General features: G+C 42.0%; 1 protein-coding gene and 1 pseudogene across 4 annotated transcripts in view; one reads left to right on the forward strand and one right to left on the reverse strand.

The window, feature by feature from the left end:
• The window catches only part of CCNYL1 (cyclin Y like 1), a 42974-nt gene extending 28963 nt beyond the window's left edge, over window positions 1–14011 (reverse strand). Inside the window, exons 1-3 of one of the 4 annotated variants that reach the window (XM_060152209.1) lie at window positions 13624–14011; window positions 4086–4160; window positions 2204–2238 (exon numbers count right to left, since the gene is read on the reverse strand). In XM_060152209.1, the coding sequence (XP_060008192.1) occupies window positions 2204–2238; window positions 4086–4160; window positions 13624–13849 (336 nt within the window). In that variant the 5' untranslated portion in view covers window positions 13850–14011. The remainder of the gene's footprint in view (window positions 1–2203; window positions 2239–4085; window positions 4161–13623) is intronic. The other 3 variants (XM_060152206.1, XM_060152210.1, XM_060152208.1) reach the window with 3 other exon arrangements.
• Window positions 14012–16668: 2657 nt separating this feature from the next.
• On the forward strand, window positions 16669–17659 carry LOC132522479 (thioredoxin, mitochondrial-like; annotated as a pseudogene).
• Window positions 17660–19283: the final 1624 nt, after the last annotated feature.

The raw sequence follows: 19283 nt of genomic DNA on the forward strand, positions 1-19283 counted from the left end.
ACAACCTCGGTACCTACAGAGAGTGACTAAGACAGGAACAAGAAACCAGTTTGTCTTACAGAACCCAAGGCAGGCTCAGAGTTCAGAGGCGTGGTCCCCAAATCCTTGCAGTGAGGCCCATCAGTTAACGAGTTGTCCAAGTGATGCTTCCAATTAGATCTTAACAGCCAGCCAGGGACCATCACACGTTTGAGGGAAGCCCCCAAGTAAGAGATCAAACAGGAAGAAGGAATGGGACTTCCCTGGTGGTGCAGTGGTTAAGAATCCACCTGCCAATGCAGGGGACACGGGTTCGAGCCCTGGCCCAGGAAGATCCCACATACTACAGAGCAACTAAGCCCTGTGCCACAACTACTGAGCCTGCACTCTAGAGCCCATGAGCCACAGCTACTGAAGCCCGCACACCCTAGAGCCCGTGCTCCACAACAAGAGAAGCCACCGCAATGAGAAGCCCACGCACAGCAACAAAGAGTAGCCCCAGCTCACCGCAACTAGAGAAAGCCCACACGCAGAAACCAAGACCCAATGCAGCCAAAAAATAAATAAAATAAAATATAAGGATGCTTTAAAAAAAAACAAAAAAAACAAAACAGGAAGAAGGAATTGATGGGAGTGATAAAACTCAGGAGCAAATGAAAACTTGAAATTGAATCAGTGAAAAAAAGAATGACAGGATATAAGAGAACTCTATAAATTGAAAATAAGGTAGACAAAACAATATATCCAATAGAAGGATTAGAGCATAGTCAAGGAGATCTCCAGGAAGCAGGACAAAAGAAAATGCAAAGCAGGAGGGGAAAAAATTAGCGATCTGGTAAGTCTAAGACTTCCAACATCTGAATAATAGGAACCTGGAAGAAAAAAACAGAATATCAAAGAAACACACAAAAAAGGTCTATACCAAACCAAATTATGAAATTTCAAAATCCCAGGGAGACAGAAGGTACTAAAAGGTTCCAGAGAAGGAAGGGATGGGGGAAAATGACTAAAATCGGTAATGTACAATGTATCATACAATGTCAACAGGTTTAAGAGCAACATTGTAAATGAGAAGATGAGAGGGAAATGTCTTTAGAACTGCAAAAATTAGCTTCAACCTAGGATTCTATACTTTATCAAATAGAATGAGTTTCAGAGAGGCTAGATCTCTATAAACTTTCTGCCCATGTGCCCTTTTCTCAGGAAAATGTGCTCCAGTAAAACAAGGAAGTATAACAAGAGGGAAACAGAATCTAGGACATAGGGGATCCAACACAAGAGAGCAGAGTTATGTGAGATCCCAGATGACTTCACACAGATATCCCAGGAAAAGAGGCACAGAGCAGGCCTAGGGGAACACCAGTCTATATGGGAGTAGGAAGACAAAAGATTGGGGAAAAGTGTCTCCAAGAAAAAAATGGAACAGATGTGGCTTAGTAGATGGAAAATATTTTTGATAGGCATGTGACAAATGGTAAAACATTTGGGGAAAAAAATAGCTGTTAGAAAACAGGCAAGTGAATATAGTCAGGAAATTAATTCCACAGAAAAAATGAAAAATGTGAAAGCAGGGAGACTGGGCAGGGAGCTACTTACTGCATCTGGCTGTGTGAGATCACGTTGGCTAGGAAAAGGGGGATTGGATTATCCTAGAGAAGTGCAGAAGTGCTCCAATGTCATTAATATTTAAGAAAAAGAATGAAGGGTGTACAAGGATGAGGCACAGTCAGAGAACTATATGGCTCAGCAATGCACACACAAATTTGCAGTCGTAGTAATGTAAACATTGATTCTGATTTAATAAAAACTGATACATGTTGAGGGAACAGAGGGAGGGAAATAACGTCATGGTGGAGTGAAGAAGCTAAGCTTTCACCTGCTATGACAAGAAGTCAATGGACAGTGCTAAAAATTAACTTACCTATTATACTTTTATTACTTTGGTTAAAAAATAAGATCAAAAAAATAAGGCAAAAGAATTTAAGGCAGATCTTTATACTACAACCGTATTATTGAAATTTAACTTAAATGTCAGAACCCTTAAAAATGGGCACTACTAAGTCAAAGACTTTCCTGAATACATTTGATAATTAGGAAAATAGAGATTTAGAAAATCTACAAAAAAGATTCTACAGTATTGGATCCATCATATTTTTTAGGAATCATGGCAGACATATTTTTAATTCAAACTATTAATTTCTTAACTTTTCAACTGTTTACTTACATGGTTTAAATGGTTGCTCTTCCTCTTTTCTCGCACTAAGAATAAAAAAAATTAACTGATGAATTCTGATACAAATGCCATAGAAAAATAAAAGTAGTCGCTAAAATTATTTGATGGGTTACCAATAACACAATGAGATAAAATTCCATTCTATTTTTAAAAATAATTTCCAACAAAATATATAATTTAAATCACCCAGCAAGATGAGTCCGATAAATAAAACCAAAAATCTTAGTTTTACTTTTTTGACCTAATAGATATTCTGTATTAGGTACAAATGAAGGACTCCCCATTTACAAAAGAAAAGGACAAAGCACATTAGGCCAGGTGAGAAACTTAGCTAATAAAAAAATGTACCTGCTGCCTAGCTACTAGCCAGTAGTATTTTCTAATTCTTCATTTACACACAGCTTACTTTAATGACCACAATCTACAGATGACGACCCTAAGAACTAGTTTCTGGCCAGGCACTCGTCTCTGGAAGCATCCTGAACCACTTAATGGTAACCTACTCAAATACCTTACTGAAAAAATACACAACTGGAAAGTAATCTATGTTAAAGGTAAATTTTAAAATGAGTGTGCCAACCTAAATGAACACATCTACAGCACACAAAACTGTTTTGCTCCAACAAAGGCCAGAAAAATAAAAGCTTGAAGAGGGTCTCAGGCCACACTCTTGCTCACATTGCCTCCTTTAACTCCAGACGGGCATCACAGGCACAGATTCCTTAAGGCTGGAGAGAGATAGGCATGGGGCAGCTTTTCTTTTACTGTCTCCAGAGCCCCTCTACATGTGAGCAGCTCATGGCTCTGGAAGAAACTGAGAAACAGAGCAATCCTAACCAGAAATGAGTGGCTCAAATACACACACTAGAAAAATGCAAGTTAGAAACCCCGGGAGCTTCCAGGTTGGTGAACATGTAGTACCCTTGCAGAGGGCATCAAAGCTCTATGCCCTGTCCCCATGCCTGGCCCTTTGCATCTCTTCCATCTGGCTGTTCCTGAGTTATATCCTTTTATAAAAACCAGTGATCTAATGGAAAAAAACAACAACAACAAAAAAACAAACCTCCGTTTTTTATTGTGCTGCATCACTTTAAATATTGTGGAATGTTCACTTCTTGTATTCCTGCTCTCGTTATCAACTGAAAAACTTGGTCATGTATGGCTTTTTAGCAAATAACCTAGGATTTAACATAACATTAAGGAAGGCAAGCAGGAGTGCAAAAAATTCTACAGTTCTGATTCCCATCTTAAAACAAGGAGGACAGAGGAAATTTATATGAGTTTCACATGCTGAGGATAATCTTCTGGGAAACCCCATAAGGCATGTTGCTCTCATTACCCTGGCACAGCACTACATTAGGATGAGAAAGTTTTGAATAGCTTAGAAGTTCTGAGTAGCATAAATCTGGATGTGAGATAGGCTCGTCTGGTTGAACACTGGGTAAAACAGGGCCAAAATCACAAGGCTCAATTCCCATATGTAACAACTGATTTTTCTGATTTGATCAAATGAAAACCTAACTGTGACCTAAACCCTATCATTCATCTTTAACATATGTGCTCTTTGGAGCAAGCGGAAAAGGACAAAGTAGCACAGAGAAATAGACCACATCTAAATCATGTGGCCAGTTGACTATGTTGATAAAGAGGTGGCGAAATGTATAAACAGACAGTCTAAGTGTTCTCCTCACTAAAACACTGACAACTAAAGGAAAGTGTATCATCAACATATTAAAATAAGACAAGTGAATACATGAAAAAGTGAAACATTTAAACCACTGTAAGAGTTTTTCTAAATACTTCCTATAATACACAAAACAAAAACAGTTTTCACTCTTTTTCTCAGGGGAAAAAAAAAAAAACATTGTCTTACCATCCGTTTGAGATTTGCTCAGGAAAATTGTGCTTGCCCTTGGGTGGTCAGAAGGGTTTGATTCCAAAGCTAAGTCTGTATAGGAAGAAGAGAAAAAGGTGTGGTGATTTAGTTGAGTAGAAAAATACGTGATTTTAAAGATAGCAACACATTGATATAAATCAGTTTTAATAGCCTTGAGAAGAGCTTTTAGTAATGACAAAAAGGCAATTTTAGTAAAGGCACAATATAAAAATTCTATTGGGAAACAGCAAAATTGTAGAAACTCTCCATACATGTGGAATAAAACCATGGCTATGTCTTAGACTTCTTTAACTTGCACCTAAATAATCGATGCCATTTTTAGATGAATCGTATATGTGACTCCCCTCCTACTTATCAATTAAAAATTCAGTCACTCTCCTTTAAAGCTGATATTACTAGCACATTCCAGGAACAGTCTCAAGAAGCAAGTTATGCTGTAGCCAACTACTGTCAGATACCAGCTCAACGTATCAAATATGCCAAAACCAAGTGAGTTGCTTTTGGCAAATGTTCTTCAGACAATCAAATGGCTAATTCTAACTCCATTCAACAAATGAACTCATTTAACTGGCTGTGGTTTATCTGGGGGCTATTCATCATGGCAGATTTAAGAGGACTACATAAAAGTTCAATGTTCTAATCTATAGGAACACTTCCATGATAGTGATTTTTAACTTTGCCCTCTATTTCCAAAGCTGAACTCTCACTTCTTCATTCCACGCTGCATGATTAATTTGGGGCTTCAATAAGAGTACTTCCTGGAGCAGATCATAGGGCTACTTGAAAAACACTTCTGGCCACACCTACATAAAAAGGTGGGTCTGCCTGTAGTCCACCTCGCACCAAGGTGGGATAGTGTCTTCTATTTAGGCAGAAATACAATACAAAACAAGCACAAGCTACCACATAGGATAATAAGGTTGTTGTTTAAAACAAACAAACATAGAAGCCCTATGACACTTCCTTAGCAAAGTCCATCTCAAACCAATTAACCAATCTTTTAAGAAACTGGACCACGATTCAGATAAAGCGTAATGGTTAAGGCAATTATTTCCCAAACCACATAATAATTGATCTATTTTTGAAAGAGGGGTTTGATGGTCAAAGTGAAATACAAATATACCCCTGCCTCTTAGAGAATCAAAAGAATACACACATTGATATATTAAAAACTAATTAGTCTAGTAGTGAATTCTGTCTAACCCAGCATTTCACAAACGTATCTACCTAGAATCCCCTTTTCCCGCCCACAAAGAATTTTGCACGAACAGTAATTTTGGACTTCCCATTTTAACAGGAATCTGAGCCATCCATTTTAATGTTACTGCCAGCACTAGTAATTTACATAGCTAAACCAACTGCTTTGTTCTTCATGAAAATTCCTTCACTGAATTTGAAGTTTATCAAGCTGCTTTTGGAGAAAATATTCTATTCAACATTTTTATGTAAAAGACCCATACAATTATTTTAAAGTTTTTTTCTCCTACATATTTGAAAAATTAAACAATGGGAAAATAAATTATTTCAGCTGTACACAAAATGACAGGCAGAGGCTTTCACAGCTGCCTCTAACCTATGGCTTCCGAAAGGATTCATGACTACTTACCTATACCAAAAAAGAAAGTAAACAGACTACATTTGAATCTAAAAAATAAGCAGAAATGTTTGCAAAGTAGCTGTATTATTTACCACTGTCTATGGCATGGTAAAAGTTAACAATTTTCAATGGAAGTCCAGGAAAAGTAAGTGCCAGAATCAAAGAGAAGCAAGCTTTAACACACACACACACACACACACACACACACACCCGCCAAGCTTTAACACACACACACACACACACACACACACACACACCCGCCAAGCTTTAACACACACACACACCCGCCAAGCTTTAACACACACACACACACACACACACACACACACACACACACACACACACACACACACACACACACACACACACACACACCGCCAAACCAAGATGTGCCACTACAGATCTAAATACAAAAATCAAGAAGGCTGGGAGAAAAGAAATGACAACATGCAAAAAAAAGTAAACTCAGCCCAAGTGACCAGAAAAAACCCGGCACTCTCCCTACTCTGTCCTAGGGGATTCAAAGGTGGGCACAGGACCTAGGACTGGCCCATCAATCACAGCTGTCCTGGGACTTCCCAAGAAAAGAGAAAGGCAGAACTGTACTCTAGGATCCTTAGCTTGTCTTGAGCTGCTGGACACTCCTCTTGCTATCATGAGGGGAAAGGCTTTTCAGGAGACATCAACAGAGGAGAGCAGAACTGAGGAGATCATTTAACTCCTGGGTCAAGTAGTGCTTAACTCTGTGAATTTCTTTTAACTTGCAACTGAAGGAGACCTGGTTAATCAGCAGTACTGATGATCACACTAAAGGTGGGGAAAGGTAAAAGTCACTCGCTCATTCCTTTAACAAATATCATGAATAAAAATCTGCATGAGCCAAAACAATGCTCGGTTTAAAAATTATTCACAATCATTAACACAGTGATTCACAACCATTACTTTTAGTTGCTTTTCTTATACGTTAAAAAAAGCTCTAATTAGTGTACAATTTATGTCTTCTTGTTACTAACAAGTGCTCTCCACCCCACTGTTGCATATTTATTGTTTAATGAATACACACTGGCCCATCAAGTGTTATTCCTATACTGGACTTAGCCAATCCCCTATTGCTTACAAAGTTCTATTCTTAAAATATTATGAGGAAAATCTTCATGTATATAGTTTTTTAAAATAATGGTTTTATCTCCTTAGCAAAGATCTTTGGAAGTGGGATGACCAAGCCAAAAGGTTAGATCACTTTCACGGCTCCATGTACAATGCTTAATTGCTTCCTAAGAAGGTGGGGGGCACATTAGGGTATAATGCTACCAATCATGACATTTTGAGTTCCTACCCTTGCTTTGGATACTTGAAAAAAAAAAAATTCCTACTGATATGAATGAGGAAACTCACCGTAGATCTAATTTGTATTTCTTTGGTTACACAGTTTGACCATGTTCCCACAGTTATCAGTGTTATTTCCACTTTGGTGAATTGGCCTATCATTTGAATGTACTGTAAACACCAGGGCCCTACTGCTGTCAGTTTGCATGAGGTTTTCAGAAAATATTAATCTTCTGTTTATAGCCTATATAACTAACAATTTTCTATATAACTTGCACTTTTTGCTAATGAAAAATACCACATCACTATTTTATAGAATGGATTTGTGAGCCATTAGACAGTAAACTCATACATACACACAATATTTCTGCACTTTCCATTAACTATCTTCCCAAGAGCCTAAGGAGACTACGTTAAAACCTACCACACTCTTCACCATCACAAAGGTAAGACTGCCAACTATTAAGCAAAGCTTTACCGCCCACCATCCCTCTCCCCACCACATGCACACACAGTAACTTAGAGACTTCAGGAAATTACTGTGCATTCAGGAAATTACATGGATTCTTCCTAAAGTTATTTCTTTAGAAACCTCTGAGAATGTTTTACCCAGGAGAAATAGTCTTGAGCTCATGATTAGGGGTTATGATTAAAATTGTATTTTAAGACCCATCACTTTAGTATTATCAATTTAAATTGCAACTTATTTGACAGCATGATAGGTCGATGTAGAAAAAGTATGATTAAAAAGAAATTAAACTCGGGTCTTAATGTAAACATTCCTCAGAGGAAACCTGTAAAACACCACCGACACTGAATACTGTTTTTCCTCCAATCTAAGATTCTACCAGTTGTTAAGATCCATCTCAATTGCAGTTGTTAAAAATGTGAAAATATAGGCAACTTAGAACAAATGAAATGCATTACTGAAGGCTAAAAGTGTTAAAGCTATGCTATCATACTGTCAATAAATGATTTTTCCTTGTTAAAATATTAGAGGGAGAGGGAAGTGACCAAGAAAGCATCTGACAGAAGCAGCATATTTCAGAAAGATTAATATCAACATATTGATTTCGATATATTCCAAATAAACAGGAGATGTCAGCAGTTTCTGGGCTAACTGCTGAGCACCAGTTTACTTAAAGGTAACCACTGCATTTACTGAACTGCCCTAGCATCCCTATACTGTACAGTGTATTAGTTTTATGGCTCATAACACAAATATTACAATTCTTACAATTACCATGTAAACTGATGATTTCATCTCCTTGAGTCCACACTTTCCACCCCAGTCAGGGAGTCCCTGCCAGCCAGCCCTGAGCTGGGCTGCCTCACCAGAGGGTACATAGCAGGCTCTTCACCTGCCAGTCTACTGCTCACCCAAGCCTTGATCCTGCTTTCCTAGCTTCTGACAATCCTGGCTTCCAAACTTCCCAACTCTGGTTTCCAACTGCTTCTGTACCTGCCTCTACCTTGGTTCTCAGTTTTGCCTTATTTTAATCCTCAATCAGTTTTACAGTGATCATGACTGAGAGGTGACATATAGGTAGGTACACCTGGCTTTATATATTGCTAAAGAGTACTTTACTCAGTTTCTTGGACTTTTAAGAAACTTCCTGGGTTGCAAGTTACCTTCATTTCATTTCACAATATGCAGTGTTACTGTTTTAACTCTAAAGTTTTATTACTTTAATACACTAAAACAACAACAACAAAAGGGTGAGAAAAAAGGCAGTATTGGGCTTCCCTGGTGGCGCAGCGGTTGAGAGTCCGCCTGCTGATGCAGGGGACATGGGTTCGTGCCCCGGCCCGGGAAGATTGCACATGCTGCGGAGCGGCTGGGCCCGTGAGCCATGGCCGCTGAGCCTGCGCGTCCGGAGCCTGTGCTCCGCAACGGGAGAGGCCACAACAGTGGGAGGCCTGCGTACAGCAAAAAAAAAAAAAAAAAAAAGGTAGTATTCTAAAGAAGCTAACATAATGTCATCAATAAATTCTGTTCCTATATGCCATGCATTTGGAATTTACAGTCCTACTAACAATATTCATTTTTAAAACCTTGGACAACTCAATTTATACCTAAGAGAAAAATTACTACACTACCTAACTCAGAACATGGTGAGAATCAAATGAAATGCAAGAGCAATCTATATAATACAGTCTATTTTAGGCCCTTATTAATATCGCTTTTTTGTTCAAGCCACTGTTGGCTCTCACCTGAGCTACTGCACCAGCCTCCTAACTGGTCTCCCTCCCTGCTTCCTTCCGCCCTTACAGTCTATTCTCACACAGTAGCTGGTCTCATCTCCCTCCACCCTCTCTACCCCCTTCCCTTTTTCTAATTAACATCATTCCTTTGCATATAACCCTTCAATGGTTTCCCATTACAATTAGACTAAAATTCATATTGTGTTGTCAAGGCCCCCTAGGCATACAAGGTCTTAATCCCCTATGTTCCTCCTGGCATTCATTCACTCAGCTGCAGCCACCCATCTTTCTGTCCTTTGCACGCATCAAGCATATTCCCTTCTTAGGAACTGCACAGAAGCCTCTTCTCCCACATCCTCACATGGCTCTCCCAGGACTGCTCATGGGTTGCTTAAGGAGAGAAGCTGTCTTTAACCACCCCTTGTAAAACTGTCCTCCTCCCCAGCCCATTACCTTCATTTTCTTTCTTCTCAGTGTCTCACTACCTGACATTATTCTTGTGTTGTCAGCCCCCAGGCATCTCTAGAAAGTAAGGACCTGAGTTAGGGTACAGGCTTTGTCTTGTCTAACCACTGTCTGTCCTGCCTCTGGAATGGTGCCTAATAATCACGTTTCAGTGTACCCAAAACCAATTAAGTTTCTCCCAATTTTCCCACATCATCTAAGATTTCTTCTAATGCTGTCTTTTGATGTGTCTGTCACCTAAGACCAGAGTTATTTTCAGATTTCTTTAGTAGTATAGTTACTCAGAATCAAAGACACAAGACAGGTTACCAAGAACCACGAAAACCTAAAAGAGGAAATCTAATGTTCAGTGAAAAACCAATGGTAACTTTAATTTGGGAAAAGAACATTTAATGTTAAAATACTTTAACTACAAAATGACTCACCCTATGAATTTAATTAAGTCGTAAGACAAAGTGTACAATCAGAATGCTATAGGGAAGTATCAATACAATGCGTCAGTTTTTATCTGTGTCCCCTGAATAAAGCATTATAATGGGATTATAAAAGATGCTCAACCATAAAGGCTGGGTAAATGAATTATGCTCCAACCATTTGATGGCCCAGTAAACAGTTGGTAAAAGGCAGGCTGTAGAGCTATGTGCAGCTGCATGGAAACACATCATCCTGGAGCACTCTCTAGGTGTCAGCACAGTTCCAGGAGCTTCATGTCATTACTTTTCATTACAAAGTGGCACATAAAGAACAATCTCATCTTTGTAAAATAAACACAGTGTTACGTTTATATGCATACAAAAGGTTCAGGAAGAATCAACACCAAAATGTTCATAAAAATTCTGGATATTTTGAGTGTGAGTGAAGGACTTTTCTGTGTTTTCTAAATCTTTTACATCAAATGTTTATTAATACTGTCACCAAAAAAAGTAAAAAAAAAAAAAGTGTTTAAAATAGCTACTGGAGAGAGGAAAGATCTGTTGCTCAGAGGTTTTTCCACATCATATTGCCAATTCCTTCCCTACCCACTCTTCAGGGGAATGGGAGGGAGGGGTCACTTGAGAGAGCACCTTTCACCAGAAAATTAGCAAAGCTCCTAAGGTCACAACATAAAGGCTGTATGAAAAGTTGATGAATAAAAATAAAATCAGATAATACGACCTTAGCATCTTATTTTCTATTATGACACTACCATCAGTTATATTAGATATACTGTTAAAGACAAAGAAGTAAAAAAAATTCTTTTGAGTCTATCTGAAATCTATACTACGTTCTTAGGAGTTACTTTTTTGAAATGGCTTGAAGAAATGTTGTTCTTCTCCAATGTTTCTGAAGAACAAGACAGAGCATCATTTATGTACGATTTTCTCTAAGTAACCAAATAATTCTCCACTATAGAAAAGCCAAAATGTTTCATATCTGAGTAGGTATTTCTCAGTTTCCAGGGAAACTGATATAAAATTGTCTGAAATAAAGACATTAAGAGCAAACTTCCAATGTGCCTGTACTTTATATTTGGCGTTCTGACCTTGTTTCTATGGAAACGTAATTAATAGGCAAATGCTGAAATTGAGGTTTCTCTTATCACTTTATTGAATGCCCCCCAAAAAAAGACAAATTGAAATGAAATTTTAACAATCATGTAAAACATAAAAAGGTAAATTCTGTACTCATGAACTCTATTTTTCCAGTTCCTGATTTAGCACTCCTTCCTTAACATACATAGTCGTATGCTAAATGCTTAGTACCTTACCTGCCCGCTTACCAGCTTCCCCTTATGTCCCTCTGTCCAGGGCATTCTCGGCTTCAATTGGATTTCACCAGAACAAACTCTTTAAAATATATCAACGTGTTTACCTGACTGGTAAATTTAGGCTACTTCATGACTTCTACTTTTATTCATATCCATTGCAATGAATGTACAGACATAGAATGGAGAGGTAAATGTTGCTTCTGAGTTGTGTACAATAAACTGGAATGGCAATAATCAAAATTGGAGTATGCTGAGATAGGCCTAACTTATGGATAAATTATAAAATATAAGGTGCGCTCTAAACAGTTTCTTAAGCAACCCAAGAACTGAATTTGGCATATCTACCACCTCCCAAGTCTGTCTCTTTTGTTCAGTAGCTGTGTTACACAGTCATTTCAGATCTCTAAGTCTTGGCTTCTTCATCGGCAATAGAGGGAGAATATACACGGGCCTTATTTGTAGATGGAAGGGCCAAATGAAATACACATGAAAATGCGTTGTAAATCTTAAAAGAATTCTATAAAGGTCCAATTTTCATCTCTCATCCTACACTAGCCAACTACTCACTGTTTTTAAAAATCTTTTAGAGGCTTACCTTACAGCAACAAGCAGAGCAGTTTTCACAAGTACTTACATGCTTTGTGTATAAAGCTACAATTAATTCACATAATTTGTTCATTTTTTCACAATATCTAACTATTCTGAAAAGGGAGTAGTTTCCACTTACAAAGCCACGTCCATCATAAGGGTGAATCCACAGGCTTAATTATTCTAACTTCTAAGGAAATTAAGTAAACCCAACTAAAATTTAAACAGAAGAGCTGTAAGACATTTCGTCTATGAAATAATGAAATAATCTCTGGCATTTAAATGAAACAAATGGGCCAGTGGGGCTTTAACATCTTTATGATACAATGTTTTATACTTCAAAGAACACAGTCTTTATTAAAGTGCCACTATGCTACCCAGAAAATTTTTTTTTAACCTAGAACCATCCCTTTCCGAAATTCTAGAGGCAAAAATCAAACATTTCCTCTCTTCTTTCTCTCCTCTCCTCCCCGACAACACCCACCCCCCCAGCCATTTAGTCTTCAGAATTTTACCTGAATATTCTTAAAGTTGAATAGGATTCTACTGGTGGGGGGGGGCGGGGGAGGGAGCCATGGAGACACTTTTCTGCTTAATGGATGTGGCATGTTAACTCCCAAACCTGTACATTACAAATTACAATCTGAATGTTTTTTCTCCTTTGAAACTTTTGTCCAGCAGTCTCAGGAACCACGTCGCCCCCCGCCCCCCCCCCCCACTTAGAACGGGTAAATGAAGTCGGTTAAGGTTATGCAGCTGAAGACATACTTGTGTCAAAGTGGGAATTTTAAAGTAATCAGAACTCCATGGGGTCTCCTTTGGTAAAGAAAAAAAAAAAAAAACTATTCTCTGCAGCCGTGGCATTAACGTTTCACACCGTTCACAGTTATTTTAAGCCCCCTCCCACCATTTTCTTTCTTATCGTGTTCAAATTATAGTTAGAAGGGATAAAGTAGCTTCTATCAGGGCGACTGAAAACATTAAAATCCAAAGAATTTTACTTAAGAACACCACATTGACTCTGTCCAGATCTATTTTGAATTTAAATGACAAATCCTATAATGTTTGTCTTAATTGTCTCGAGTATCAACTACCTTAACGAATGAAGTCTATCATCAGGCCCTTACCTAGTTCCTTCGGTTAGGTGCCATCTGGATAGGGAGACGGGATGGATACGCCGAAGTTAAGAGTATTTAAGTTTTCATTAAGAAAAGAGAGAATACACCAGAAAGTCTTTGCTAATTCCCACGAGATGTTAAATAGAACCACGAACAGGAAGGGCCGCGGACTGGAGGGTCTCAGGCCGGGCTGGGAAATGGGAACGGGGGAAAGAATTGGGCATTCGGGTAGGGAAGAGGAAAGGAGACTGGCCGGACGCGACGGGTAAAGAATAAGGGGTGGGGACGCCAGGCAGAGCCAGCCTTCGTCCCCGGTGCCCAGCCCTGGGAGAGCCAACTCAGGGCAAGAAGGAGCCCTAGGCGGCGGCTCCCTCCCGGGGGACCCTGGGGGCGGCGGAAGCCAGAGGTAAGCCCGAGAGCAGACGGCGCCGACCCCGCGAGGAGCGAGGCGCGCCCGCTGCTTCTTACCTTCGGGCATCTCCCGGTCGCTGATGTGCTGCAGGTGGTGGCCTTCGCCACCTCCGAAATCCAACTCGGCGGGTTCCACGGCAGCCGGCGCCGGAGCTACTGCCACCGCGTCCCCGGCCGCCGCCTCGTAGACCTCAGACTCGTAGTCCGGCTCCGCTGACCCCGTGCGCCGGCCCAACTTGGGGCTGGCATTGGGGGACACGCAACAAGACAGCGAGTTCCCCATGGGGCGCCTCCACTCCTCGCCGCCTCCGCCTCCGCTCGCCCCCCGACTCCGCCGCGCTCAGCAGCCGCCCCCTCCCCCAACAATGGCGCGGCGGGCACTGGCAGCCCCGGGCTATGCCGGGGCTGCGCCACGCATGCAGGCGCGACCTCGCCCGCCGCTCGCCAGTCCGCCCAGCCGCCGGGCCCCGGGCAGGGCTCCGGCCCCGGCCGCACCCCCGCCGCCCCCGCCTCCCCGCAGCCAACTAGTCTGTGAGGGCGGCGACCAGACCGGCTTATTTAAAAGGGGTGGGGAACCAGACAAGCGCTGAGACGCACAGCCACTGCCGGGAGAGAGCGCAGCCGGAGCTCCTCCTCCTTCCGCCGCCGCCTCCCGACTGAAAGTAGCTAGCCTGGCCGGCCCTTGCCTACCGGAACGTGTCCTTCGGTCACCTGGTTACGACGGACCAATCACGACCAGAGTTCCCTCCACGCGCCCTCCTCAGCGCGCAGGCATGTGACTCACAATGCCCCGCCCCCGCCCGCGGCTGCTCCGCCCCCCGAGCGGCGCGCCCCGGACTCCGGTTTCCATTCATCTCTCGCGCTCCGAGCTTTCCGATCCTGCGGGAAGCGCCGCGGGAGTTTGTTAATCGAAGCCGTCCTGAGTCAGTGAGTGGGCTCTGTAGAAAGCCCCTGTTCGTAAAATGCCAGTTCAGTTAGAAACTCGGTTTCACCGGGTCGACAATTGACTCATTTGATATATTGCTCAACGAACTTAGTTACACCCCAATTTTTGACCGTTTTTTGTAACTGAATGCTCCTCCTGTCTTGCCTTCCAAAGAGTGTTAGTTTCCGCCTGCAGTTTAACCATAGCAACCACCGGAGCCCTGGTCCTACTCTCAATAAAGAGCTGTGGCTGTGTCTTGAATGAGACTCGAGGACACGTCACCCCTCCACTTCCTCATCGGTAAATTAGGTACCGAACTCCTCCCTCCCACCTCTGAGACGCTGGGATTCAGCAATTCGCTTTTTCTCGCCCGTTTCTCTCTTCCACGGCAGGAGTTTCCAGGTTTCCCTACTTTAGCCAACAACAACGCATTAAAGCACGATTTTCTCATACAAACTTGAGAGTCACAAAGTGGAGTACCACGGTCTTGATTTGATGAAGATTATAACGATAGTTAACGTTTGGCAAACACTATGCGCCCGACCCCGTTCCAAGTGAGGTACTCATTTAACCCTCGGGAACAAAATCCTCAGAAACCTTCATTTTACAGATTTTACAGAAACTAAGTAACGTTCCCAAGGGCACACGATTGATCAGGGGTGTGGCCAGGATTTGATCCCCGATTGTGTGGATCCCCAAAGGCACCTTATTGTGATTATCAGAAAATAAAGGTAGAAGTCAAATTTGGTTGGAAGTGGCATAGTGTATCAGGATTTTCTTTTTTTAAGGAGGAACAATTTTTTGATGTGGATTTTAAAATACTTTACCTCCATTCAACATTGATTAGTCCCTCCTACCTGCCAGGCCTACATGCCTACCGTCTGTGGGAAATAGTCCTGCCCTCAATGACCTCAGGCACGGTGAGAAGACAAAGGCTTAGAAAGCCCAATTGTCTGAGGTCACACTGCTGCAAAGTACTTAAACCTGAAATTCAAACCTAGGTCTATTAACCCCAAGTAGATGCTGGGGTAAAGAGCTTGGTTTTTTTCCCAGAAACATGAGAGCCATTGAATGTTGTGAAGTTAAGGAGTCACTATCAGGTGGTTTGTAGTGAGGTCACTCGACAATAAGTAGGACTGATGGAAGCAACAAGACCCAATAAGAGACTTTATATTCATCTAAGAGAGGAGTGAGGGTTCAAACTAAAGGCAGTGGCAGAGATTGGAGTGGAGGGAAAGGATCTGAGGTCATTTGGGAGGTAGAATAGAAGTGCTTAGGGGCTAGGTACGGAGCGAGAAGGGGAAAAGAGAAGCAAAAATGGCTGCTACGATTCTAGCTTAGGGAACTATGTAGAGTGTGGTTACTTTTTCTTAGATAGTGCAGGAAAAGGAAGAGGTTTGGGAAGGAAGATCATTTTAGGTTCTGTTAAGTGGAGCATGGAAATGGAGCTCTCTGGTTGAAAGTAAAGCTCTGCAGGCTAAGTCCATTCTGTGATATCCCAGCTTATGTTTTCAAAAATAACACATTAAATCAATTAAAAAATGTGATTGGGGAAATTCCCTAATGTTGACTGCTAAGAATATCACATTTTTCATGGAGCAACTTGGAATCTATGGTTTTAGTAAATGAGGCATCCTATGTAAATGGAAACAACATCTAAAATTGTGTTGTCATTAGAGTATGCACAAAGTAATTGAAGCTGTAGGTATAGAAGTGATTGCCTTGGGAAGACATGTATAATAAGGAAAGGAAGAAAGGAAGGAAAGCGAGAAGGAAGAGAAGGAAGGGAAGGAAAGAAGGGGTCTTCGAAAGTAGGGAGATTTAAGTGGCATTTAAGTAAACCTGCCAAAGGGAGCAGTGGCAATCAAGGGACCTGAGTATCAATCAGGAACGACTGATCATGTGAGTCCCATGAGGGTAGGGATCACATCTGCTTCTCATTTCTGGAGCAGAGCACCTGGCACAGTACCTGGCCAGTAGATGCTCCATTCGTAATTGTCCAGTGTTGTCCGTGGGGCAGGAAAGCTACAAATACCATTGGCTGTCGCAACTGGGTGACTGGGGATGTGTGCAAGCTGTATGGCAGGCAGTGAGTAAAGAAATGAATAGGGAACAGAAGTGCTCTTGACCGGTGGGGAGGGCCATGCCGTGCATCCCTCTGCTCTCGCTGCAGGGAGATGGCTCAGCAACTTCTCCTGAGGAGGTTCCTGGCCTCCATAATCTGCAGGAAGCCCTCTCAGAGGCAGTGGGCGCCCCTTGCCTCCAGGGCCCTGCAGACCCCACAGTCCTAACAACCTGACAGTAACACCCAGCCAAGCCCAGTCAATATACACCACCAGAGTCTGTACAACAGCCTTTAACATCCAGGACGGACCAGACTTTCAAGACTGAGTTGTCAACAGTGAGACACCAGTGGTTGTGGATCTCCATGCACAGTGGTGTGGTCCCTGCAAGATCCTGGGGCCAAGGTTAGAGAAGGTGGTGGCCAAGCAGCATGGAAAGGTGGTGATGGCCAAGCCGGATACTGATGACCAAACAGACCTCGCCATAGAGTATGAGGTGTCAGCTGTGCCCACCGTGCCGGCCGTCAAGAATGGGGATGTGGGGCTTCCCTGGTGGTGCAGTGGTTGAGAGTCCGCCTGCCGATGTAGGGGACACGGGTTCGTGCCCCGGTCCGGGAAGATCCCACATGCCGCGGAGTGGCTGGGCCCGTGAGCCATGGCTGCTGAGCCTGCGCGTCTGCAGCCTGTGCTCCGGGCATCAAGGATGAGGACCAGCTGGAGGCCTTCCTGAAGAAGCTGATTGTCTGACAAGCAGGGAAGCGGCCTGACTGCCCCCGCCCACCTGGGCCCCGTGGTCCCGGGGGACCCAGATAGAACCCACAGCCCTTCTGTCCTGGCCCTTTCCACCTCCTCCCTCTGCCTGGCCCCTGTGGGTCTGTGCTTTGGAGACCAGGCCTCCAAACACAGGAGCCTCAAGTGCTCCCAACCTGGCTGACCGCCAGGGTGGCCGCCCAAGGAGCGGTGCCACCTCCGAGCCGGGACAGCCGTCGCCCCACCCACTCTCTGCTCCCTCTAGGGCTTGTCGCTGTACTCCCAGGATGCTGGGACAGAGTCCTGGGGCCAGCCTGCAGTAACAGCTTGGTCTCCCTGCTCCCTTCTGATCTGAACCCCAGTGCCTGGCTCATCTGCCTCCTGCATTTTTCTTTCCTGCTGCTGTTTTGTAAAAAAAAAAAAAAAAAAAGGAAAAACGAAACCCAAACAAGTGAGAGTAATATACATAATTCCCTCATTTTTTGTAGGTCTGTAATAAAGAACTTTATGTGATCCCCTCTAAAAAAAAGGAGAAATGAATAGGAGGTGAGAAAATGGAGACAAGGATTCTCTTCCCAAACATTTGGTTGAGAAGAGAGATGTGGTAGTCATTAGAAGGAGATATACAGTTAAGAATGCTTTTATTTTTTAAGATGGAAAAAAAAATGTGAGTATATTTATATGTTAAAGGGTGAGAGCTGATAGAGAAAAAAGGAGTTTGAGGTTAGAGGAGACGGCAGAATTGACAGAGCGAGGTCCCCAAGAAGGCAGAACTGGATGCATTCCAGGGCAGGCATAGATTAGCTTTGGACTGAGAGAAAAGCAAGGAGAGAGGACCTGGGTGACAGACCTCCATTCTGGGTCTGTCAGAATTGAGACATTTCTGATAGAGGACAGGTTTAGGAAGAGCTCATCTGACGACCTCTACTTTTCTCTATTATAATAGGCTTCTGTTTGGAAAGCTACTCTGGGAAAGAGAGGATAATGTGTAGAGAAGTTTACACATCAGAAAAGCTCAATATACCTAACAAAAAAAGAAACAGTATCTTCCCTCAAAGTTGGATAAATTGAAAAGAAATTTGAGCAAAAACCAAGGAGCTCAGGTATAAATAGGTATGTCACAAAAGTGGAAGATGTGAACTATTTGTTCCTCCAAATAGTTAAAAGACATAGCAACAACTTTGGGGGGAAGAGTTTAAAAAATTAAGAAGAAAATGACATGTAATTGCAAAAAGTGGGAACTTTACAAACGCTTTAAGCACATAAGAGACCAAAAAAAGACCACAGGGAATACTCTTCTTTATTAAAAGGATACCAGGAGGAAAAGGTCACCTCGAATATCAGGGAAGCAAGGATGATTAATATTTAATTTAGTTGTTTAAAAGATTTGGGGACAAAAGTAAGGTTTGGGGACAAAAACAGGCAACAGATTGAAATGTGGGAAACCACGGTGGAATGGGAAAGGATTCAATGAAGTTCAGTTTCAGTAAACAACATCTTGTTAAATCCTTAGGACCTAGTGACTACATTCCATGACAATAATAATATTGTCTGAAGTCCTAGGAATGTCATTAGATACCATTTTGGATGATTCTTGTAGACTTGAGACAACGCCTAAGATCGTTTCAAAATAGTGTCTGCATTTAACAGCACACGCATACAAAAATAGGTAGGTGTGACCTTGAAAATTAAAGAATTTTTAACTTGCTAAGCAGAAAAAAATACTAGGAAGCATCGTTATGAAAATAGATTTGAAAATATTTTGTTTTAAGAGAACATTGGAGGGCAGTAAGAAAAAACTGTATCCTTTTATGACAGCGGCAAGTCTGGGAGAGCAAAAGGAAGCAAAGAGAAGTAATGTGGTTTGAATTAAGCAAGAGTTTGATTCTGTGATAGAATCTGACACCTTGCATATGCCTACTGATGGCTGAACATTCCCTGGGAGAACTTTATGATTAGTGTTTTACATGGTTCTGGAG

This window comes from Lagenorhynchus albirostris, chromosome 6 (assembly GCF_949774975.1).
Source record: "Lagenorhynchus albirostris chromosome 6, mLagAlb1.1, whole genome shotgun sequence".
NCBI classification, from domain to species: Eukaryota; Metazoa; Chordata; class Mammalia; order Artiodactyla; family Delphinidae; genus Lagenorhynchus; species Lagenorhynchus albirostris.